At 43.5% G+C, this 26,031-nt stretch overlaps 1 protein-coding gene across 3 annotated transcripts; it reads right to left on the bottom strand.

The window, feature by feature from the left end:
• Positions 1 to 441: 441 nt before the first annotated feature.
• On the bottom strand, positions 442 to 25,133 carry LOC104352832 (serine/arginine-rich splicing factor 5). Of its 3 annotated transcripts, XM_086463636.1 has the most exons (10): positions 25,045 to 25,133; positions 22,648 to 22,786; positions 19,032 to 19,102; positions 18,159 to 18,245; positions 15,768 to 15,840; positions 11,858 to 11,931; positions 10,764 to 10,874; positions 5,315 to 9,789; positions 4,294 to 4,695; positions 442 to 546 (listed from the first exon to the last, which is right to left on the bottom strand). In XM_086463636.1, exons 2-8 carry the CDS (start codon positions 22,771 to 22,773, stop codon positions 9,498 to 9,500), a joined length of 834 nt encoding a protein of 277 aa, XP_086319762.1. In that variant the 5' UTR covers positions 22,774 to 22,786; positions 25,045 to 25,133; the 3' UTR covers positions 442 to 546; positions 4,294 to 4,695; positions 5,315 to 9,497. The 3 variants fall into 3 exon arrangements, with proteins under 3 accessions (XP_086319762.1, XP_086319761.1, XP_086319764.1); XM_086463635.1 differs by lacking the exon at positions 442 to 546 and having other exon boundaries at positions 3,583 to 4,695; XM_086463638.1 differs by lacking the exons at positions 442 to 546; positions 18,159 to 18,245 and having other exon boundaries at positions 3,583 to 4,695.
• Positions 25,134 to 26,031: the final 898 nt, after the last annotated feature.

Consider the following 26,031-nt stretch of genomic DNA (forward strand, 5'->3'; position numbering starts at 1 on the left):
CAGGCCAATGATATTGCGTGACTGTTGGATGATGGCACATGGAAGATGGATGTGTGTTAGCAATGTACTGTAGGAAAAGTGTTGCCAGTTCTGCCAGTGCTGTTTGTGAGAACAGAGCTCAGAGTGGATGGCCACCACTGTTAAGATGAGGAGAAATCAACGAAGTCTGTAAACCCAGATGAAGTGGAGACTGTTGAAAATGGCCTGTGCTGTTTGTTCAAGTTTTTCCAAATCCTGGCAAAGTAATGCCCATGGGAAGTTGGGCTGATTAGGAGCTTGTTAGCGTTTCTGTCTTCCCTGCTTTTCAGTCCAGCAGGTACCAGGAAGGGCAAGGCAGCACATACTGGACTTCTGGTAAACACAAATACCATCAGGGAAATCCAAGACCAGGGCTTTGCTGCCTTGTCTGGACCACAATATGATTAAGCAACTTACCACCTTGTTGCCATGCTGCAGAAGTAGGGGTCCGGGCAGTCTGGGAGCTGACTCCAGGAGTCTGGGGTCTTGGCTGTTCTGGCCTCAAGCTCTCAAGCAGAGGGATCTGGTCTTGAAAGAGAAACATTTCACAGACCCTGATTCTGCTCCCAGGTACCAGAAAGCCAGCTAAGTCCCCTAGCTGTAAAAGGACTGATGATGAGGAAGAACTGGGCCTCTTCACTGGGCATGGGGGATGCTGTCTTGGGGTAGCCTCTATGGAGACCTGACATTGGCAGAGGACTGGAGTGTGGAGAGGCTGCTTTGGGGAGCTGACTTGGTAAGGGTCAGAAGTCTCTGGAGTAGACCAGGGAAAGGCACACCCGGGGAAGAAGCTCCCAGCCAGCTCGCAGGACAGCATCCATGGAATAATAGCCCTGTTACGAGAGGGCTACTTTAGGGCACAGGGTGGTAAAACATAGCAGAAAAGCTCAGAAGTCATGCCCAGCCAGCAAGAAATTTTCTCCAGACCAAGCCAAAGACTATTTCCTGAAGCCTCTTTGTCACCAGACTGCTTTGGAGGAGTGGCAACATTCATACCATAGGACCACGGCAGGAGAAGGGTGCAGCCCCAGTTCTGGGCAGCTCCTGTGGGTACATGTATGTGTGGTGTGTGTAGGGAGGAGGATGCCGGGGGTGGGGGGTGGCTGGTTCCTCAGCAGTTTTAAATTTCTCAGTCTAGTGCAGAAGAGAAGCATTTGTAAGCTCTCACTACTTCCAAGCCTTGCTAACCACTCTCCTCTCAAGACTAGCCTGTGTAGGTTTCCTGCGTGGTTGGTTTGTGGTTTTTTACCGTTGCAATTTAGTATCTGGATCTTAATTCAACCTCTCTGTCTCCCTCCCTTGCCCCACCAGAAGTCACAAAGGTGGGCAACTTGGGCCCTTAGTGAAGCTATGCCCCTGTGTCCTTCAGCAGCTGCTGTGGGGATCCGGGGTGCTACCCCAGGGCCCCAGCTGGGCCAGAGAAACGGGTCTGCAGGCTTTGGGGTCCATCCTGGCGGTGGCCCTCATGACAGAGGGACCTCCGAGGGCTAGAGGCTGTGCCAGGGAGCCAGAGGGTTGGGACGCAGAGAATCTGCACACACAGACATGGCTTCCAGCAGGTCCTTTGCACATGGCTCAGCTCCTCGGTGGATTTTGAGCACACCGCCCCCCTTCCTTCCGCTCCCCTGACAGGTGAACGTGCCGGAAGCCACACGAGGGGAGGAAGACAAAGAGTTTCCAGCACTTTAGTGAGGGAGTGTTGTTATGGTTTGGTTTTTTTTTCTGTGTGGGTTTTGGTTGTTTTCTTCCCCCCCCCCCCCCAAGGCAATGGTTTAGGGGTTATTTTCAAGATGGATTTTTGCAAGTTCCTGCAGGCCAAGATGGGTTCCTGGCGGCGGTGCTACAGCGCCCCCTGGCGGGCTCCAGCCGGCACCGACGGGGCCACAAGCGGGCGGCGGGACCGTGGCAGCCCCCGCCGTCCGCTTGTGGCCCCTCAGTGTCGGTGGGAGCAGAGGGTGAGCTCGCTGGCCCCCTGTCAAGAGCTCCCAGAGAGAGCCTGGGCCACGTTCGCTTGGTGTAGTCTTGTCTGAGAATGAGGTAGCCTGAAAGTCCACACTGTCGTGGTGAATAAATTCACTCCTAATTTGTGAGGTGTTCGCTGAGAGCTTTTTGGGGTCTCAAAAGTCGTATATCATCTCTTCTCACTGGGAAGATACAGCACAGCGTGACTGTTTTGGTGTTAAAGAGATATGAGATACTCAACTAAAAGAGTACAATGTGGATTTTAGGCTGCCCAAGTGCCATAACTGGGAAAAGTAAGGCAAATTTCAGTTTGTAAAAGCAAAGCAAAAGTAAAGCAAACTGAAACAAAAGGGAGGGCAGGTGCGGGCAAAAAGCTTGCAGCAAGCGTTTTGGCAAACCTGGAAGACCAGTCTACATGATCAGCAGTGGTTCTTGCACAGCGCTACAAATTGGCTGTGACAATTTAAAGAAAAGAACGAGGAAGCTTTTTAAATGTAAAAGAACACTTGGTTTTTTGAGCATATCGCTTTCCAGTTAGGCATTCAAAGGAACTGGCAGCGATGGGTGTGTGTAAAAACAGCAGAGCTGCTTGCTTATACTTCTTGTTAAACAGCCAGTGTGATCGGAAGCTTTACTGGGAAAAAGACATAGAAGGAACAAAGCCAAGTGCAATCATAAACACCACTTCACTGAAGCACTAGGTGTTGTGTTTAACTGCAGCTCTGGTAAATTCCATCTTTGGCCAGAGGCATGGAAGGGCTAGGCTGCCTAGAGAGGCCAGATACCGATTCTCTGGTGGTCAGTACCAACAGAAGAACAGATTGCCCATGGCCTCAGCAGGCACAGTCTGCTTTGGAGAGCGCTGGCTGGTAGCTGGGTTGCTGTTGGCCTAGACCCCTGGTATCTTGAGGCACTTACGAAAATCCCAACCAAAAGTCACAGTGGTGAGTTGGGCCTAGATCCACAGTCCCATTCGCTGTGTTTGAGGAATAACTCTTTTAGCTGTAGGTAGGAAATGCAAAGATTCCATCCAGTTTGGTTGCTTGCTTGCTTTCCCTTTTCCTTATGTCTCTCTCCTGTCATTGCAGTGCCAGCATACACCGCACTGCCACCCTACCCCCCAACAAAAATTTTAACGACGATTTGGAGTACCTCTGCTTTCAAGGCCATGCTGTGAGAGCACTTCCAGATTTTACTACCTTCAGCTATACCAATGGGTGCTCACTTCCTTTAAAAGAGCATCCTGCTACATGTTACCTCTATGAACCACAGGGCCTCTGATGGGCAAAGAGAAACCTGTTTCCCTAGAACGCCAGAGAGCTGGCTGTTGGGTAGAACAAATCCAGCGTGAACATAGGATCCTGCTGAAGCTGATCTTGGGGTCTCCAGTGATGTATCACACCTACATACACACATACAGAGCAATTCTTGGTCTGAACTGAAACATCCACTCTCAGCACATTGATCTGGATCTTTCCAGCTCAACATGCCACTGCTAAATGCCTGCATAGGGCAAGGGTTTTCTAGAGTGGAAAAGGAGAGAACAGGGAAAGACCACACTCATCCCTCGTTACAGGAAAAAGCCATCACACAACACAGAAGTATCATTCATTACCGGTGAAACTCTTTTATTTTAAGCCCTTTGTTAATCTTGAAGAGTAGGTTTTACCATGCACTCTTCTCTCCCTCATCACTCCCTCATGGTCCTAGACCCAGCAAATCAATAGCAGCGACTGTCCTTTGAACATCTTGAGGCTACCCAGACAGAACAGAGTTGCCATTAGTCAGTATTTCACTACAGCATATAATTTGGCCTTGTTTCTAACGCAGGCCTCCAGCCTGTTAACCCTTGCACTTTCCTCTTGGTACTCACTCTGTCCAAGGCCTGAATGGCTTTCTTATGTGGAATCAGTGTTTCTGCTCTATCCCCTCCTTCAAGCACTCTGCTTGTGCAGTTCCCCCCAGCTACAGCCCTCTGCCAGGCCTAACTGTTAGCTAATCAGCGTTATTGTCCTAGCAAATCACCCCCAGGGTGAACGGCTAACAACCCTCTTGCAGGTTTGCGAAGAGAGGGGGTGGAGGGGTGATTGCAGGGCTGGTAAAATGGAAAACATGCCCTCAGGTACCGTAAACACAGAGCATTTAGTCTTCCAGCAAACAATGGCTAAGGAGGGGGAATGAAGGAAACAGAGTGGGAATTACATGCTTCCAAAACCCTTTTAAGAAAACCTAAAGCCGCGTAGGTACTGTAGAGCACTCAGCTCTAAGATCAGGGTGCAACAGGAGGAGCAGGCAGAGCAGAGAACTTCCCACCTTAGAACTCATCGTCCTTGACCCTCTGCTGGAGCAGCGGCAGAGCACTGTGGGTACAGATCCTGGGGCGTTTCTTCGTACTTCACCTCATTTTTGAAAGAGAAGCTTTTTCTCTCCTGAGAGGAACCAAACCCCTTCTTGGCCGGTTTCACGGCCCCACAAGCAGCAGCTGCAAGTACAGCCACTCGATGGCACAAGTCAGAGCTGAACCTGTTGGGTGAGGGATCCCGGCCTTGCTGTGAGCACATTCGTCCTCCTGCCGACCTCCTTGTTTGGCAACCGCAGGTCAACACCCCCACCACTTGCTCTTCTTTTCTCACCTGTAAAGCAGATCTGTGATGCGGCCAAGTATAATGAAGTTTTATCTTCATAAGCTGCTGGGATACACTCGGATGAAGAGCCCTGTGTTAAATTGACAAAAATGTAATTAATACTAAAGAAGTGCCATAAACATCACAGAAAAATACACTCTTATTTTGGGGGTGGGATGTAGCCGATTGCCAAATTGCCAGTGCTGCACTTCCAGCTGCACCTTGTGCTGCAAGCAGTTGCATGCTGTAGCACAAGGCTTCTCCTGGGAGGAAAATGTCCTGTGATACAAGAAGCACAAGAAATCCTGGATAGAAGCAGAGTGATGGTGTTCTATTTCGAGACTGCTTGGAGAACAGAGTGGGAGGAGAAAGTTAGGAAAAATAGGATACTTGCGTTTGTGAGGGACGCAAACAGAAGGATCACAAGGGAGTTACACCCCAGGTCATAATTCCACTTCCTCCCTTCCCAGAGAAGACTGGGAAAAGCAGTATTGCAGGAGACCCGAAGGACCCACTTTTTGTGATGTAATTGAATTGGCTTTTGGAGGATCAGATGAGCATCAGAGCTGGCACGAGACAAGGGATGGTAGCTTGTTCCACCAGCAGCAAGCTGCTAGATCATCCTAGCCATACTGCCTAACTGCACCTCCAAGGTACAAGTGGAACCTTGAATCTAATATAAATTTAACATTTGTATTGTCTTTTGTCACCTTCATTTGCTGAGGAGAAATCTGTGAAAACCACTCTTCAAGGATCAGGTTAGCAGAATAAGGGTAGGAGTAATGACAGATTTACTCATAGATGCATCATGACTTGAGCTTTGTTCCTTTCAGCTTTGCAGGACTGGAAGCAGAAGCTTTCTGCCAGTTGGAAGGGATGATTCCCAGCTTTCTCGTGGAAAGTGTCAGATGTTGGAACATGCTGCCTGCAAAATATAGGACTTTAGTACATTAAAGAGGTCTATTTACAGTTATTTTAAAGTGGAGCTTACATTCCTGTGCTCTGTAAAGTTGGAACTAAGGCACCTGTTATGGATAATGTGTTCCAACACAGTCCAAAAATGTTCTATTTTTAAAATAATCTGGTTTCTGAAATACATTAATAGTTCAGCCAAGTTTCAGACTGTAATGTGTTCCCTAGAGAGCCTACCACGCAATTCTATGTCTACTAATCAAGATGCCTACCTGACTTGTAGATACTACCTTCTCACAGGAACACAGGTACAACCTCAGTTTTAGACCTGTTGCTCTTCAGCAGAACACCAAATACTTTTAAGCAAAACAAATGAACATACACATTGCCCAATTTATCTCAAGATCACATGCTGGAGGAAACCTCTAAATTTGAACTGAGTATGAAGGTTATATTCCCTTCTGTGGTCTATCGATACTAGTCTTTGATACTGAAACTGCCACCTGTCAAAACTCAAAAGTCCTCCATGGCCTTTTTTTCCCTTCATGGCATCTGTCTACCGCAGTCCTCCTTCTTCCCTCTCAAGACTTTTCTACACTTGCTGACAACTAAGCAAGTATTTTGCTCAGGCTGCTGAACTGTCCCTTTTAACGCCTCTGCACCAACTCATACGGCCTAAAACCGCAAATTCCAGATTGAGTTTGCTCCAAGTTGAGGTCAGATATGACCAACTTAGAGTGGCACAATGAGTTATCCTTCATCAAAGCAATTAATTAAGTGTCCACAGTCGTAGCTTATTTTGCATTTCAGGTAAGGTCAAAACTTTAAACCCCAAACGTAGTTTTCATTTCCAGCTCTTCTGTGTGCCAAATAGGGCTGCGCTGCTCTGAAACCTGCTCAAAATTGTTAAGACTTCCTGATACGATAGTCTTGAGGTTTGGTTGGTTGGTTGTTTTTTCCTAAAGGCAAAAAAAAAAAAAAATTCTAATCTGCTATTCATAGTCTGTCCTCTTCAAGAAAAAAAATAATGTCGTGACACAGCAGGAAATGGGGAGGGAAAATCAGACCACCCTTCCACCTTCTGCCCATGTACATTTTAAGAGCTTCAGCTTTTTTGACATGGAAAAAGCCATGGACAAAATGTCACATGCACAATAAGTAAAAATTTGGCTTCAAAATCCATTTCTCCAGGCTCCGAAATTAATACACCAAAAGGCACAACTAAGAGCTGAGTCACCAGGGACTCAACCTCTTCTTTAAGGAAACTGTTTTTAGCTGCTAAAGACACCTATCCTTGCCCTTCAAATACTGGGATAGCTGCCAAGTTCCCATCTACCATAAACAAATCTTTCCCCAGAGAAAGATCAGATTTAATATTCTTAGTATTTCTAAAGTTCACCTTTTCCTCACCTAAACACCTTTGTGTATCTTAGGGGAACAAAGAGCCACTCTTGCCACCTTGAAAAACATGTTAAAAAAATTAGTGAGAGGTCTATTTCCATCGTTACACTGCACTGGTAACATCACCCTACAATCTGCAGTCTTCAGTTACTGTTGCTACATTTAGAAACCAGTACTACAGTTAACTCGGATGCAGCTATGCTGGCAAAGATGTTTAAACCACTACTGTGCCAGCTTAGAAAAGAAATACTTTGTAGGTGTTTCTACACTAAACTACTATCAGTTCAATCATACAATTTAAAGTAAGTTTTTAAAATGTACTTCTAACCAGTGTTAATAGCAACACAAATCTATGGGTAGACCAGGCTTTAGGTTCAGAAATAAGCCATATGTATTTACGGTTGCTATCACAACAATTATACACTTGCCTATAACTTCAAGGTGTTTGTGGATGGGAAGGGGAGGCCAGTTCTTTGGTCTGTGTTCATCTTTGTGTTGCCACTGCTGACTCAATCAACAGAAAAATCATAGAAGGCAAATGATGTTGTACAATAAAGAATCAAGAATTCATAAAATTCCCCAAGATCTACATTAGCTCCATATTTAAACTATTTGCAAGGTAAGCACAGCGTGGTCAAAAGCATTCAAGGTCTCTGGTACTGCACTTGCCAATCTCAAAGGTGCTAGGCTAGGCAGTGGACATTTTGGGGAGGTTTTTGGGTAGCGTTAACAGATTTACCAAAGCAACACTGACATTTCACACAGTTGAGCACACCCCAGCTTTCCCAACAGTCTTATCTAGTAAGATTTCTCTGCAAAGTGATTTCTTTGTTCCTTGTGTTCTTTCTGAACTGCTAGCATATGCAGATCACATCAAGCCAAACATGCAAAGAACGTGATTAGCAGTAACTTGCTCTAGAAAAAGTGTCAGCCTTGAAGCCTTGAACGCACAGAAGTAGTGTGGGCAATGTAAGAATCTCTGGAACCGTATTTTAAAAGTGACAAATGATTTTACCTACAGGAGGATCCAACACCTGTGGCCATTTTGTTGCTGGTTCTTCTGCTGAACTGGCGGACAAGGCGGCATCAAACAAATCTGTCTGCAAGGACTGCAGAAAGGCTATTTGCCACCCATTCAAACAGCCACTGATGAGCACGACAGTAAAATCCTATCCTGTCCTCCTGTTAGTCTGCATCTAGTTACTTACGTGTCATAACTCATTTCTAGTTTACATTTTTCTTGCTTCCACCTTCAAATAAATTTCCTTGTGATCATGTTTGCAAGACCATACGAAGCGAGCAACAGTAACATTACTAAACAAAACTGCAAAGTAAGCCAGAAAAAGGTTTTATTTTATTAGGAATTACATTTAAACACATGTAAGACTTTGGGATTAATTTACATATTTTTGAAAAAATGTTTCCCTTCTTCAACAATACAGAAGTTAAAAAAAAAAAATCTAATTCCAAACAATAAGAGCAAACAGTATTTGCAGTGGAAATTTCTATTAAAACTGTGCATTTGGGAGACTTAAAAGAAATTACCTTTACGCTTTAACATGATTAACTTTTCCTGTCACAACTGACTACACTTTTCCTGGGATTTTTTTGCTGCTGTCATTACTAAAATAACCTTCCTTTCCATCAAGACTATTGCTAGTCATACACACATTATTCAGTATCATACTTCTGGGTATGAAAGCTATGTCACTTTTATAAACATCAAAAAACATGGACATGCATATCGACATTTCTGTGCAGTTTTATGGAGTCACCTGTCAAATAAGGCCTCTACATACAATACCACATAACTAGTGAAATTATTGGAAAATTATTATAATAGATCCCCAATAATCCTGACATCTGGATGGTACATCTCGTTTTAACAGGAAATTTCAGCTTTCATTACTGCTTAACGTCATATTGATTCACTACCCAAATGAGCAATGCTCAACTAACCAACATATATTCCTGAAAGTCTGTTGCAAATTAAGTGTATTATCAAGGTCATTTAAAGCTGGAACTTCAACAGCCTGCTAAGCCAAGCAAGGGGACGGGACGGGACGGGGTGGGGGGAGAAGTGAACTCTAAACTAAATTCAGCTGGTCCATTCATTCTCACACAGAATAGTAGCCACAGAACCTTAAAGGAATAAACTCTATACTTCCTGTTCTCGGACTTAATACCGAGGACAAAAGCTAACATCTTATTTTGGAAGTCAAAGGCCTTGGAGGTGGAGGGGAAAGTCAGGGGCGAGAGAGGGAGAAAGCAGCGTATTGTCTCATCCCATTACCTCAGCATTATGTGTACATAATAAATCTAGGATAGAAATGTTTACTAATAGCAGGGAAAAAAAAATAAAAAAAAAGACTTCCCACTCCAGACTTCACTGAGAGGAGAAAGCTGACAGCCCCTCCCCTCAGAGATGGCCTATTTGATGACAGGCACTTTGGCAATGTGAGAGGAGGTTACCCTTTCATCATGTTAACTCTTCCCCTCCCAGTTCTCATGTATAATTTGTCTCAAGTCTTCGAGAAACTTGAATCAAATTAAATGCATTAATACATCTCTAAGAGCAGGTTAACTACGGCTATGAGCAGAGCTCGACCTAGAACGAGATTTTCTTTTGGAAGAAGAGGGAGATGGGGAAGAAGCTAGCAAGCTGGAGCGGTGGCTTTTCTGGGAGTAACTCTTTTTAGGTGTACGACTGCGAGAACGAGACCGGGATCGAGAGCGGGAGCGGGATCGAGAGCGAGACCTGGACCTGGACCTGGACCTTGACCTGGACCTGGACCGGCTGTCTGATCTGGAAGATCCTGTAGACCTGGACCGGCTGCGAGACCTTGAGTAACTCCTTGATCGAGATCTGCTTCTAGAGAAACACAATCAAAAGCTGTAATCTCACCTCCTACTAAATTTAAAATACTTAATTTAAATACTCAACTACTTTGTATGCACAGCACACCCATATGGAGATCTGAATGGGCCACGCACAGCGTTCAGTTATTTCAGAGTGCTGCTGGATTTCTGTCATGCTCATCACAATACCCTCTCAGGCCAAGGCTAGCAGGAACTGTTCCTGCTAGCCTTGACATTCTCTGCTAGCTTGGCAAAATATGAACTCTCTAATAAGAGATGCCTTCCCCCCGCCCCCACCAGGAAGAGACAAACAAATTTTTCACCATTTATCAAGAAAAGCACAGAAATGAAACTTCATACCTGTTGTACTTACTCTCACTAGAAAGGCCCACATAAATTAGTCTGGGTTTCTTTCAAGATGCATAAAAAAATAAGGTCTCTAAAGGCATGGAACACCAGCATACTTTAAAGCCTGAGAGTTTAACACCTTCTCTAGTTATACATCCCTTTTTTCATGAAAATACATGGATTTATTTTTAAGACAGACAATGAGAGAGCTGCAGCTAACAGTTTTTTAATGACTAAGTGGCAGAACTGCTTTGGGAATACTGCAAGCAGGCTAACTGTGTACCTCTTATGAAAACGCTGGCTTTCACAACTATTTGAGAGACATTTCAACAGACTGTGAAGCAGCTTTGCATTAAATTAAAAAGCTTTTCGTAGCAAAATCCATAGTTTTTTAAAAAGGCCTTTTAATTTAAGATCATGTTTTATCTTAAAAAACCCACCTCCTTACTGTTATCCAAAAGTGTTCAATTTACCCTGTTTTCGGCAAGTTAGTTCTTATCTAAATTTGTTTACACTGCTAGAAAGTGGTTCTGTGAGGTGATATTTAGCTTGGGGCCAAAAATTAGATAATAAAACTTTGGCATCGATACTACCTAAATCCATGCCCTCAGCAGAATTTTATCAGGTCAGGTGACATACCTATGCCTTCTGTGATCTTCAGTCAGTTTAATTCTGCGTCCATTCAGCTCAGTGCCATCCAATTTTTCCAGTGCGCTCTTCATATCACTGTAAGATGCAAATTCCACAACCCTGTATACCATCATGAAAGAGAAAAGAAAAAAGTTTCAGAGAGACTGAAAAAGCAAGAACAAGTTTGGGCCTTTGTCATCTGTTGATTCACAGCTTGATGTTTTATCTTCTGAAAGCTAATTTTTAACTTGGTTAACAGGAAAATACGACACTAACAGTCCTAGCCATCCACACCTTTCACATCGTCTTAAACACTACCAGAACTCTCATCTGCAATGAGATGGAGAAAACCCAGGAAGGTACACAAACCTGCACCAGCTGAGGAAATACTTTTCAGTCCTCCACCGAACTGCATTCTAAAGCTGTCCAAGAAACAAAATAAACTTGCAGACTCTCCTGTCCTATTTAGATTTTTATCGGTGAATAGAAAAATCCCCTCTTTGTTTTTTAATTTGTTTTCCCCTCAGAAAAACTCTAAGTTGCATTTACTTGCAGTGGCCCTAGAGCACCGTTTTACTAGCACAGACACTCTATTCATTCTTCCCTCTCTCCTGCTTTGTCGAGCAGGACCTTTGTAGTCTGTAGAATTAAGAATGGAGAGCAGGCAGCTAGGTATTCCCTGTGGGGACTGGTTATGTTACTTCCCGTGACTTTTAACTGTTGAACCAGTGCAAAGCAGCCATGGACAGGAGGTATTTTAGCCTCAGGAGTCAGATCATAAATGATTACATATAAATAACATGTTTATTTAACAATAAATAAATTAGCTTTCTGCTGTTAAAGACAGCAGAACTTGACTCTTGAGTGGTATTCCCCCTTCCCTTTCTGCTTTGACACATTGTTTTCATGATAGAGAGCAGAGACCGAGCTCAATACCACTTCTGAACTCCTACTCACTGACAGTTTGTTTCTGGTTTTGGTTTATAAATTTCAGCATTTAAGCCACACCATTGATTCATGTTTCACTTCTTTTATATTACAAGGATAATCTTGCCTTTAATGGTTTCAGTTATCATGCAGATTTAGACACAAAATGAACTTACCCTTCATTCCTGTTGTTTCTGTGTGCATCCACATAGGTGACCTCCCCTGCCTTTCTCATGACATCTTTTAAGTCCTGCAGTAGAAGTTAAAATTTTAGCCTTAAACAGGCCATGAACAAGTCAGCTAGCAGTAAGTTATACCCCCCTAAAACTTTCTCTGCTAAAACTCCTTAATGCATTATACATATATAAATACATATAATTTAGCAAAAAAGTTTCTGAAACAGCCTATGTAACAGCAGCTGCATATAGAAAGGATCCCTCATTTTTACAACTACAGTGAATAAAATACCACGTTTAAAATAATCCTGCATCCCAAAAACAGCTGTTACGAAAACACAATGCAATACTTAAAATATCAACATATACACTGAAATCAGAACTGTAACAGATGAAAAGCAATGTAGTAGTAAATGCAAATTTTCATGACTAACATCCCAGTTAAATGACAACCCAACACATGTAGACACACTCATTCTATATGTTCACCTCCTCCAACTTCACAGCAAAATTAAAAGCAAAAACGTGTAATTACTATATAATTAATAATTTTACAAAGGGAAACATTTTCTTGTACTTCACTTGAGCATCTGTCACACTATAGTGCCACGTCAATAGACACCCTTGTATTTAACTTAATAGAGGCCAAACGCACAGACACTGCAAAATTGCTTGCTCAGCAACAGGATAAAGTACAAACAAATAATGTAAAAGGTCACTAAAAAGCTAAACATTTGTATACGTTAAAGCAGTACTTTTGCCAAACTATCTGGTATTTTATTACCCCAGACTACTTACCGCAACATGCCCCAAGTGGCAGATGATACAAGAAGGTACCTTAAGCAAAGAGTTGCTTGTCCAATACCTAGCTGGCCAAGAGGAACTCTCTTACATGAGAAAGGCAGAGTGATGGCTCATAGCAATATGCTTCACGGAGGTACCAGAGGCCCTGAAAGCACTGGACATAGTCTCCAGAAGTGGCTAAAGAACCCGAGGATGATCTGTGCTAGCCAATCGAGATCAAACCCAGGCAAACCAAGATCTAGATCGCCAAAAAACAGGAGTGTCATAGGAACCAAAAGGAAAATTCAGAACAGGCCAAACCCTAGAATTGCAGCCACTAGAAAACCCCCAAATCTTTTGTCTTTTTCCTCCACACAAGAAAAATGAGGGTTAACCAAATCAAGGTTGTTAGAAGAAGTTCAAAATGCACTTGGTTAGAAATACGACTAAGGAAGAAAAGACTACAAAACAAAAAGCCAAGGAAAACTTTAGAACATTTGCCCCAGAATATAAGAAGGCTTAGTATTATCTAATCTTTTAATTAAAATGCAATAGTTTTATTTTAAAAACTGGCATATGCAAACTAGTAGACATTTTCCTTGTTTCACATTTGCTTAACACAAAGAAACCTTAATAGCAAATGAAAAATGGGCCCTACAGCACCATTAGAAGTAATACTTCAACCTCAGTATGTTTATCCCAATTTAGAGATGAAGAACAAAATTTTGGCTCTGCTCAAGTCAATGAGAGCTCAACCAGACCAGAACTGGTAAGTCAAAAGAAGTTAGAAAATGTTAATCCACATAATTATTTTCTAATTCAGCAACTTTAGGCTTTAAAATTGAGGCCCCCACAGACTTGCCACTCTATATGCTGAATCCTAAGGATCATCATGATGAAATATCATTTGTTATAGTAATGTCAACATGATTAAGATGCCAACATCATTGCTCAAAAATGCGTACGTGTGCCGGTGTTACAAAAGCTCAACAGAGTACTTGCTACTATTAGGGGAATGTTTTAAAGTTATCTGGTTTTACTTAATCAGTCGAACAGTAAAATTCTATCCTAAGTTCACTGTTCTGGTTCACCTTAAACAGCACAAGAATACCCTGTTCACCTTAGCAGCCAAGGAAAATAAGGTGTAGGACAACCATAAATAGGAAAACCACGTATTAAAAATTACATCTTGATGTAACACAGATCTGCTTTTCCCAACTGCTTGAAAATTCACAGATACTGAAGAAATAATGAGGGTGGTTGAAAAGCTCTGAACATGCAGAAATATATGTTTGCTAAAATAAGGAGAATTCCGACAGTCTACTTCTTAGATGTGAGATTGTCTATTAATAATATAGTCAACAATTTGAGGAAACTGATCTGAATACAAATTTTATCTGCGGTTTGTTTTGGTTTTTTTTCTAAATACTCCAACACAGTAACTTTAGAGGAGACAGAAGTTCTCAAAGCATGGGGATCTGCACACACCAAAGATGAAATTATGCACGTAAGTTTTAAAGCAAGGTTCCATATCCACTGTGCTTGCTAGAAGCTCAGGGATTAGGAAAGGAAGAATAATGCCACTATTGTTAATGTATTAGCTATTTTAATGTTGTGTAAGTAGCATAGTTAAAAGAAGTTAAAATACTATAGGCAGTATCAAAGCAGTATGGCTTCAAAACTAAATGAGGCTTGCATATGGATGTTAGCTTCAAATGATTCCTTTTTACGTAGGTATCCAGAAGTAAAGTCTCTTATGCCAACTTATCATACATTCAAGAGAGACATTAAAACACTTAGTTAGAATTCTAAAGATTCATCAGTATGAAATCTGAATTAGGTGGGCTCCAGCCTCAAATGGTAAGTACACATAAAGCCATTATAAATATTCACAGGTAAAAGAAAGTTACAGAAACATTAAATTTTTTCCAAGTTATGAATGTAACACTAAACAGCATTATAGGATTTGCTCTCCTTAACACTCCATTCCAGCTTACTTCTCAGGTCCCTACTGTCGTGTCCAAGTGCTGTGTTTTATAACAATCTCTTCATATACGTAACTGCATAGCATACCCAGAAGATATTTAGATGAAATCCACTTGCTCATCGCATCAACTCAGAAGTTGTTTTTTCAGTTATTCAATAATTAACACAACTGTACAATTATGAACCTTTTGAACCTGTCATGCAGAAGATAAACAAACCTAGTTCAACCGTTTATCTGCATGGACTGTACCCAAGCCCTTATGAAACACATCAGTTGAGCTCCAGGCAAGCCAAACAGCCTCCTCGGGCAGATTCAGCTGCAAGACCAAGGCTCTGAACATTCACCATGTTCTACTGCACCTTTCGGTACGCTAACTCGTCTCTTTATTCAAAGAATATAAAGGTTAATGAACAAAACTAAAGTCCACTATTCACTCACCTTTTGTAAATAGCATCTGTTGCTATGCCCTTCAAAAGTAAACTTTCTATAGACTGTGTAACATGCAGAACTGATTATATGGTTATTCTGGTAAAGCCAGCTAAAAATTAGCAAGACATTAGCAAGAGGTGGAAAAAAAAATAAGAAAGGTGGTAAGAAAGCTTCAAAAGACAACTACTGAAAGTTTGGGGTTTTAAAAAAATATCTACAGCAAGCATATTTGACACAGTAGCTTTCTTCGGATTCCCTTTATTAATCATGTATTATCGGACTTCTCAATCATGCATCATGTCACAAAAATATTCTGCAAAACGTTAAGGAAAGACCATAAACTTCACTTAAAACAAAGGCATGTACTTCCAGGTGTAACAAAACAAAAGGATGACACAGTTTGAACGGATGCTATGCTTCAATAATTTAGAAACAACCTAGAGTCTTTGGAAGTTTAACCAGTTGGTAAACACAAGTAATCGAGAACCAGTTCCCACCTATAAAATCTAGTTCCAGACCTCTTTGCACAGCTGTTAAAGACTACTTTAAGTGTTCAAATGCTCATTTTTAGCAATCACTGAAGCTTTTTTGCTTATTTTTTTATTCAGGTTCAATATTTATGATGGCTTTATTAAGAAATTAGGCTGAGAGCAGTCTACTTATAGGGCAGGAAAATAAGGTGTAAAAAAAGAAGATAAGATGTTAACTCACCTGCCAGCTGATACGGGATGAAAGGTTTTCAACTATGATCCTGTGTTCAGTACGAACAGGAGGTCCATACCGGCTAGAAGAGTTCAGAGGGGAGAAAAAAAAGGAAAAAAAGTCTTCAGTGTAAGGAATTTAGAACTCCAGAAATCTGATGTTTTCTATAGTTTGCTGAGAGATTTAAGTATTTTCCTTGTTGCTGGACTGCAGATTGGATTCTCCCTAGTCAAAAATATATTTACAAGTCCACTACAAGAAAAGAGCTGCTATAAAGGGATTGAAAAGGATTTTGATGAAGAACTTTATACCAAGGCAGTCAATACAGCTGCCATTTCTTATAGATACACTGAAATAAGTGCCTAGTAGAATGAAAATAATGTAAAGATAATTAAGTCTAATTTTGGTATTTGACAGGCTTGGCTCACCCACATGGTTTTGGAGGACACTCATGCCAAGGGGAATTTTTCAAATTTTTTTTTTTTTTTTTTTTAGTCGGTAGGATGAATTCTGCTTCATGTCAGGGAGACAGAAGCCACAATTTAAAGGCATCTCAGTTCACACTTCTAAATTCCAAAGCATTTGTTAATATTTATAAATGCCACCATGACCTATATTAGATATTTTTGTGCGTAGAGCTATTCTGTTTCAGTAAAATGAGAGCTAGATAACTGGTCGCCCTAAAATAACTGCAGCAGTTTACAGTTCCTGAATGAAAGCTGACATTTTCACTTAACCAAAAATTAAAGACCCTCTCAAAAATGAAAACGTGGGTTGAAAATGTTCATACAGCAAAGAAGAGTTAAGGTATCTGGAAAAATACTGCCCTTGCAGGTCAATTCTGTTCCCAATCCTAGTCGTTCTGAATCCAAAGGAATCTGAGAACTATGGAAAAAGGTATGCCAGCCTTCTGATAAGTAATGCAGGATTCTAACAATGGCACTACTTTGTATTACTACAAAGAGATTCAAGAATCAAGAACACTGACCTTCGAAAATTAGTGTCACCTTCTCCTCCCACAGAAACACAATCCTAAATTGTGCGTATTGATTTGTACACTGAAGATAGGCAATTTCATTTCAGTGCATACCTCAAAGTGTCCCAATTTTTTTCAGAACATCCAGATCTTCCGGGCATTTAAACAGAGGTCCCAGAGTCCCAAAACTGGCAGGCTGAGTCTCATTTTTCCATTATTGCAAACCGCAGTCTCTTCCTGTCTGGCATCGGCAGTCTGACGTCATGAACATGACTACAACGTCAGATGCCCACGACCTTCAATCACACTTCCTACTTTAAAAGTCCACTTTTAGCCTGGACCTCGGACCAATTATCAAGGTTGATCAACATCAAGGTTACTGCCACTAAAGAAAAAACAATCTAATTAGCATACTTGCATATGCAAATTAGATGCTCCAGACACTGGTTTGTAACTGGCAGCAATTCTGACTTTGAAACAAACACAGAGCTTTATGTCAGTTAAATCTTCATCTTTCTTCCAAACTCTACTCTGCACAGGCCACAGCTATAAATGTTTCTCCAGAGTAAATGACTCCACACAGATTCACCTCACACAAGTGGATACAAAGCACAAAGCTGTAACATGTAGTTGTTTGGTGGAATACATGCAAACTGGCAGAACTTTCACAAGCTCCACTGCGAGTTGGCGCAAGGTTCACCACTGGCTCAAATCACTGAAAATGAACAGCTCCAGCAATACTGTGTGTTCTAGACAGGAGCCATGTCCTGTTTTTCAGATTCCATTGTCAGACAGAGGCTCTCCTTCAGCAAGGCACCTGCTCGGTCAGCAAACTTAGTCGATTGGTATTTAAACACTTCCACACATGCTAGTGTCCTGCGCCCTAGCACTGTTTCTCAAACAGTTCTTCTGTACGCTGTGCTTGAGTAAGCATTTTGATAACCACACAACTGGAAACGTGAAAGCTTGGTTAGACTGTAAATACCTTGAACTACTGTTCTACAATAATTCCACTCAGCCTGTAAGCTCAGTTTAATGACAAAAGCCTCAATAGAGAAGCTCTAGCATTTTTCTTGATTTAGTATTAAAAACAGCCAATCCAACTGCAGCATTACTCCCTCACATCATTTACACAACAGTAGCAAGCCAGACTGATGCAGTGCCTACGACATGGAGAGGGAGCGTTTCATAATAGGTTTGTGAACCTCTGTGACCCAGTTAAACTGCTTTAAAATCCACATTCTCCTCAGCCAGAGGAGGTAAATAGTAGTAATGGACCTGCAAGGTTTGAGAACATAAACTTTTCGTGAAGCTGTACAAGGAAACAGAGGTGGATCCCTAACTCCATCCACAAGAAGAAAACAGTATTTCAGTACACTTCTTCAGTTACTGTGTTTGTAGGAAACAGAGTCCAGACCACCTACCTAGATCCACTCTGCGACTGGTAATAACTGAACCGTTGTGGGAATCTGCCCCTTCCTCTTCGGGCTCGAGCATGCTCAATCGTAACCCTTATGATGGGAACAAAACAAAAGAAGCAAATAAACAATAAAACAAACAAACTTTAAGTATTTGACACTGCCTTAAATCTTTCGCAACTGGAAGCACATGTGCACGAACAAGAATTATCTTGCCCTTGCAAGCAATGACTTATAACACAGGCACTGGCATTTCTTAAAGAGCCAGAACAGCGGCATTCTCTTCCCTCATTCAACTCCCTCAGACTTTCATGAAAATTGTGGTGGTTCTGTAATTCAGACTGAAACCATTACATTTGCTCAGAGCCCAAGAGTAATCACGGAGGGAAAAAAGCATACCAAAATAAGTAACAACCACCTACTAACCTAAACCCAGCCCACAACCAAAACAAAAATTACTGTGAGGTACGGCTGTAGTCCACATTGTTGCAAACTGAAGGACAACACTCCAAATGACGAGAGGCTATCATCAACTTATTCTAAAGTTAACAGACAGATAAATAACAAATAACTAAGTTCAACTCACTTTTACTAATACTTCTAGTGACAAGCCCTTGAGCTGGCTTCAAAGGAGAAATAAGTCTAAGTGGAGAAGAGCAGTCAGCCCTGCTCCAAACCATCCCTCCTCCAGTCCCAAACTATCTTTGCCTTACATAAGACCATAGCCAGGATCCCAATGAATCTCTTTATCTGAAGTTACGGAAGGTGTATCCCATCACGCAGCCCCAAGAAACAGGTGTCAGAGCACAAGCTCATGCACCGCATGTGGATGCAAAGCACTTTTGCTGTTCTTAAGCGAAATTATGGTATCACACCTACCTTTCATCACACAACTCTTTGCCATTTAGTTCATAAATTGCATCATCAGCATCCCTGTGGTCTTCAAATTCCTGGAAAGAAAATAGGAATTAAAAAGCATTTTCCCTCATAGTGTATTCAAATGCTAGAAGACATTTTCTTCACAAATTTCACATTTCTGCAGCAAGTATCAGCCAGAACTTTGAACAAGGAAGCAGATTCCTAATACATTAATGACCGAAAAGCCAAGCCATTCCCATTCATGACCATTTCTTCTCCCTCCAGCCCACAAACTCCTTTTGCCTCCCTCAGTTGTTTCAGTACAACTATTTGCAGGACCTACATAAAATAAAGTAAATGACCTGGTTTGTTACAGAAATACCTAGATTACATTTTGGGAAAGAGGTGGTGGGGATTACTTCGAGGCATACAGTTTAAGACACAGCCCTACATATAGGGAATCCTATATAACAGCACGAGCTGATCAACTGCAAACAAAAGCAGGAGAGCTGTGCACTCCCAAAACCCTCTGAGGAGTTCTGGGGCTGATTCAATTTTTACTGAACTGGCAAAGAAAGTTTAAATAAGAAAAAAATCCCTTCTGATTTTTTTTTTTTCCTGAGTGAATTCAGTTCACTAGCCTGGCAAAAAGGTGCCTGTGTAAGAAGAGTAAGAAACATAAGCCCTTTTTCAGCACTGGCTACCTGTGGGTCTGGATCAGCTGTAATATGCAATCCCATCTATGTTGCAACGGAATCTGTCGCTTTGCTTTTGGCAGCAACACTGCTTTAGTCAGCCCGAGTAGCCTCTGCCCACTATCCAGCCCACTGGTTCTTGGCAAAGCTCTTTGCACAGCTCTGCAGGAAACTAGGTCAAGAAACCTATCCAGATGAAAACCAGCACACTTTGTGCAGGAGGTGGGGCGAAAAAGACAGTGTTATTTTTCAACTAGATCCAGAGAAAGCAAAGAAATAAAGCAGCTAGGTAGGGACTGCTTGAACCAACAGTGTGGATGGAGAAAAAAAAAATACTCGTGGAACTGCAGCTTGAGAGCAACGAACAACAGAGAAGAAGCTTCTCAAGTTGAAGAAAGCATTTGCTTCTTTTCAGAAGCAATACTGGCTTAAGCAATCTTCCCCCTTCTGCACTGAAATCAGTTTTCACTACCAGGTGAAACATCACACATCCTTGCATGATGATACAAAGACTATCTTGAGAAAATGCGTTTCAGCCCAGCATTGTTGTTACAGAATCACAGAATGTTAGGGGTTGGAAGGGACCTCAAAAGATCATCTAGTTCAACCCCTCTGCCAGAGTAGAACCACCTAGAGTATCACTGAATATCAATAAGGTATCAATAGCTAGCACCTGCAACTCCCATGATTTCAGCTAGTTTCTGACAAATTGAATGTCTGTAAGTCTATCTAGCTTTACATACTGAAGTTTGAAAACATTCTGCACTGAAATCTACAAAATTTAAGTAAATATAAGTTGTTTCATAGACCAAGCAATGATTTCAATGAACCACAATGAAATATGCTTTTAACACTACAACGATGTTCAATCAAAATCATGTGATTTTGTAAGAGATTTCATAAATACAGATTTTAAAAAACTGAAACCAAAGATGAACTGACAGCCCATTACAAATGAGGTACCACAAAGGATAATACCACTCAGCGTAGTTATAAATGATCTGGATGACAGGACCGAGTGCACCCTCGCCAATTTTGTGGCTGACACCAAAGTGGGAAGAGAAATAGATACACCAGATAGAAAAACCACCACACAGAGAGACCCCGATAGGCTAGAAGATTAAGCCAACGAGAATTGCAAGTTTTAACAAAAGATAAATGAAAAGTCCTGCACCTGGGACAGAATAATCCTAAGCAGCAGAACAGGCTGGAGTCTGAGTGGCTGGAGTGTAGCTCTGCGGAAAGGGACACAGAAATCCCTGTGGAGTCAGCTAAGCCTGAGTCAGCAGCGTGGCCTTGCCGCAACGAAAGCAAACCGCGTCCTGGGCTGCATCAGTAAGAGTACAGCCAGCAGACCAAGGGATGCAATTATTCCACCCTACTTGGCATTTGTTAGGCCACACTTGGAACACTGTGTCCAGTTTTGGTCCCTTCAGCTCAAGAAAGACATTGAAGAAGTGGAGTGGGACCAGCAGAGGGCCACCAAAACTGAGTACAAGGTTGGAGAACAAAGGTCGAGAGCCATGTTTGTTCGGCCTGAAGAAAAGGCAGCTCAAAGGGGATCCAACAGTCAGAGTCTTCCAAAACCTAAAACACAGTTACAGAGATGATGGAAGTGCATTCCTCCTGTGACGGGAAGACAGGTAAAGAGGGGAAAGTTTTGTTCAGATGTATGGAAAAAAATTATTCATCTAGAGAACAATTAACTGTTTTAGACAGAGTTATGGTACAATTATTCAAGCTTATTAGTGAGCTTTCAAAAGAAAACGCTTCTGCCAAGGAACTGGGGAAGAGAGGAAGGAGGGTTGGCTGACTCATGTACAGGAGTTGAACAGAAGTTGCTCCTGAATGAGTCAACAGCCCTGCCCAAGAAGAGAAGAGGAACACTCAGTGAAAGGCAACTGAGGAACAGCAGCAGTTGAAAAGGAAGCACTAAGACTCAGGCTCACATCTAGATCAGCCATCTACCTCCAAACTTTAAGAGGCAGGTATTTACCTACTGGCAGTCAACAACAAGTAGCTCATACTGCAGGGCAATCAGGAACCAGCAGGTGTAAGAGTCAAGAAGTAACACTCATACAGAACTAAAGTAGGCAAAGTCTGGTTTTTTGTTCTTTTCCCATAGCTTCACCCAAGACATAAATCTTGGCAGAAGGAATGGCAGGTAAGCATGCCATAGTGTGAGGGCAGCATCAACCCTTCCAGTTTGAACTCAGTGCTGCAGAACAAATAATTCTCAGTTCTCAGGAGGTAACAGTTAAGAAACTGGCTGATCCTGAGTCAACCTGGGAACTTGTAAAGCTGTAAAAATCTGGACAACAGTTTAGGAGCATAGAGCTCTAGAAAGCAGTGTCAGGATACTAAGATCCAATGAACTGTGTATTTCATCTAACAATCTGACAGACATATGCCCTGTGAACATACATTGGCAGTGAATACGCCTAACTTCAGCTGCACAAGAGTTGAAAGCTGTGCTGCTTAAATCCAACAGCAAGCACCCATTACACCTGCTGTCTCAGCCAACTACTTCACTTTGATGTCAGGCCATTATTTAGAGATACAACCAAGCAGACTAAGAGAAGTGAGAGGGGAACATAAGTGGTTCTGTATAATCTTTTCTCCCGGTCAAGACTTTGTCAAATTTTGTAATGCCATAATGGGACATTTATACTGCCTTCAGAAATAAAGGATAAAATTCAAATCCATGAAAGACTATGATCAGACAATGTATTTAATATAGCTAGAATATTACCAAGATTCTGAGCAAAACCTGTCCAAAACCAGGTAAAACTGTAATCCCAACATCTGAAAAGTGGTCTGAAATGTATATTAATAATTTCCCCTTGGAACTATTATTTTCTTAAGCATCTTTCCTTCCTTGACATCAGCCTAGCAAGACTAGCACCTACAAGCAAGAGAAAGTAAAACAAGGTATTACTTACCACAAATCCAAATCCATTTTTTAGATGGATTTCTCGTATGCGTCCGTATCCTTTGAAGAATTTCTCCACATCCCGTTCCCGTGCGCGTGAGCTTAAGTGTCCAACAAACACACGGCAGCCACTCATCTTCAGATTGATGCTAAGACAGAAAACAACACTGTTTATCAGATTAACAAACTTAAAATAGGGTGATTAAGATCACTTTTACACCTCAGAAAACTTGATTTTATTGTCCGCCAGGTATACATGTTAAAAACCCAATTTTCTATAGCCAGAGAAGTGAGAAAATCCTGTCTTACTGACTTCTAGCAGAACTCCCAGCTTCGTCCTTTTTAGTCATATGACTCAAAGACTTCTTGTATCTGAAATAATGTTTTTGTTTGCTGTTAGACTAATAAGGCTTTTCTATCACAGAGCACAAGAAAAACCCACTCTACAAGCTCCAAAATGAATCTACCAGGCTAACAGTAGTTAAAAAACAACCATCAAAACTGTTATGCTAATCATTGGAACAACGACATAAAACTTTCTTAAACTTCTGCTTTCACCTGAAAGAACTGCTGCAATAAAAGCTATATCAGCATCCAAAAGATAAACGGTAGCCATTAAGTTACTGTAATTTGCACTAACTATAAAATACCTTAATTTAACAATCTCTCAAGTTATGAAGAAGAAATATTTTGTTATTATGAGATTTCAACAATGGCAAAACCAAAGGCTGTTTTGGATATTCACATTTTCAAAACTATCTACTAATGCAGGATACATCATTTGAGATATTTTATGGAAGCTCCATTGTTTACATCGAGTATGTCACTTTTTCAGTTTATGTGATTTAGAAAATTTTTAAGTTCTTGTAACCGGAAAAATATTAATTATTTGGCTTACCCAGTGAGCTTGCTGTCATACAAAACCCAAAGAATCCAAGCCGTAAGGAGTGGAAATACAATATGACCTTATATTACAATACCGGGCTGTAAAGCAGACAGTAAACAGAGAACGTATCACGTTGGCGGTGGCATTGGTAGTGCAAGACACTTTGGATTAAGTACTAAGTACTTTGAATTAGCGTGATTTACCTTCTGTGTTAACCTCCATTAGGTTTCTATTGATTAGCTTTCCTCGGACTCACTGTGCCATCAGAGAAGTGTCACAATTTTGGAAGACAGGGCACAGGGGTAGAAGCATGACAGCACTTCGATTAGGCTGAACTGCCCCCAAACCACGACCTGCAGCGATGGCTATTTAATCGCTTTCAGGTGAGAAATTTTGCGCCTCCCCTACAAGAGGCCCCGCTGCCCTCTGTAACCCTTCCCTCCTTCCTGCTTACGCTTGCATTGTTCTGCCCACATGGGAAGCCATCTGAAGACTGATTCAGCGGCCCCCAGGGCGGCCAGTCGCCCGACGGACCGTCTCCCTGCTGCACCCTTACCGCACAAACACTGGCCATGCCAGCGGTGGGCATCAAAGGAAAGAGAGGCCTTTGCAGAGGAAGGACTGACTTACATAACTATGTGCTTTAAAACACGGTAAGAGCAGTCACTTTGCAACAGCGCTCATTTTGGGAACAACATCGATTTGACAAATTAACGCGACCGCGTAACTGCTGTTCAATACTTTCAGTTCTTAGTTCCAGAAAGACAAGGTGGGGAGGAGCATCACAGGGGCAGATGAACACGGGGTGGATGGAGCTGACTGCCTGAGAAACTGTCGCAGATACAGCCTAAGTGGGCGCAAACTACCTTATTTACTCAGACATCAGGGAGCACAATGGACGCGAGATCTCCATCGACACCGGCAAGTCGCAGAGCTTCGCGCCTTGTTCCCAGCACAATACAACCGTGTTTCCTCGATGATGGCTCGCAAGATACCAGCGGAAAAACGCTCGGGAAGCCCCGGGTCCGCAGCGACAGCCCACCTATTTGCTCGTCCGCCTGTCCGAGAGGCCGAGCGGGGACGAGGCCGCGCCGACTCGCCGCCCCGCCGCGGCAGGCGGCCCCTCTCCTTGGCTTCTCCGCCACCGAGGCGTCGGCCCACCCGGTGCCGATCGGCCCTCCGGCTGTTCACGAAAGCTTTTACATCGCCGTCAAGCCCCGGCGGCTCCCAGCCACGGCTCTCAGCCGGCAGCAGCCCTCCCGTCTAAGCCGCGGGGCAGCGAGGAAGCGCGGCGTCCCCCGCGGCCCGCAGCCGCCGCGCTCCGGCTACCCAGCGCCCCCCCTCCCCGCCCCGGGCGCTGCGCGGCGCCGGCGAGGCCTCCGAGAGCAGCTTCCTTCCCCCAACAAGAAAGGCCGGGCCCGTCCCCGCCCCGCGGCAGGGCCCGGCTGCACGAACCCCGCTCGCTACCCGACGCCCGGCCCTCCCGCCACCAAGCCAGCCCGGCGGGGGGCAGACGCTTACCGTCGCCGAGCGCTGAGTCCCGCGGGCCGTGAGGAAACCGCTGGTCCCGGCGGCGGCAATGGCGGCCTTGTTCCTACCAGAGACCGACACCGCCGCCCGCCCCCAACGGACGCTGCGCAACCGCCAACGCCCGACTCCAACTCCCGGCGTGCCGCGGGGCGGCCCCGCCCGCCGAGGGGGACGCGGGGACCTACGGCCGCCGGGCGCTGCGGCGGGGGGGGCGGTTTGGGGGGATGAGCGTTCCCCGGGCCCCTGGTGCCGGAGGGGCGCAGCAGGCGGGGGCCGCGTCAGGGCGGGCTGCGAGGCCGTTGGGTCAGGGAGAGGCCGGCGGGGCTCCTCCGCGGCCAGGCCCAGGCTGCGCGGTGGGAGCGCGCAGGGGGGCAGCGCTGGCCGTGCAGCGCCCTGAGGTGAACCGCGCTCCGTTCCCGGTGGGAGCCGTGCCGTGCCTGTGCATCGCTGCCAGCCCGCCTCCGCCCCCCGGCCGTTCTCTTCGACGCTGAACTCGTGTGAGTGGTGTGGCACCACAGAGGGGTTCCGCTCTGGCTCGCCCGCGGGCGAGCGAAGGCACACGGGCAGAGTTCACCCGCGCTGGCTCAGCGACTGCAGTTTTCCGGCCACAAAAGTTGGCCGCGGCCAGCCCCTGACTGCCGCCGCCTGCTCTGCAGCACACGGAATTGCGGTGCTTTGGATAAAACCGCAGTACTGACACCAGGGGGAAACCTTGGGTGGGGAAAAGTGGCAAGTGAAGATACAGCCCTTGTGTGGCCGTGCGAGGCGGAGGCAGGTTTTCCACGCGTACACGTGCAGCACACTACTGTTCCGGTGTATCAGGGTCAGATGTACTTATTTTATGGAATTCTGACAGTGTAATTCATGACCGTTCACAGTAGCATCAAGATAAATATTGTTAGCCATTTCTTCAGTATAGCACAGCTTGTTAAATCTTCACTGTCCAGACGCTTAAAATACAGCTACAGTCTGGTTTGC

This window comes from Leptosomus discolor, chromosome 3 (assembly GCF_034619465.1).
Source record: "Leptosomus discolor isolate bLepDis1 chromosome 3, bLepDis1.hap2, whole genome shotgun sequence".
NCBI classification, from domain to species: domain Eukaryota; kingdom Metazoa; phylum Chordata; class Aves; order Leptosomiformes; family Leptosomidae; genus Leptosomus; species Leptosomus discolor.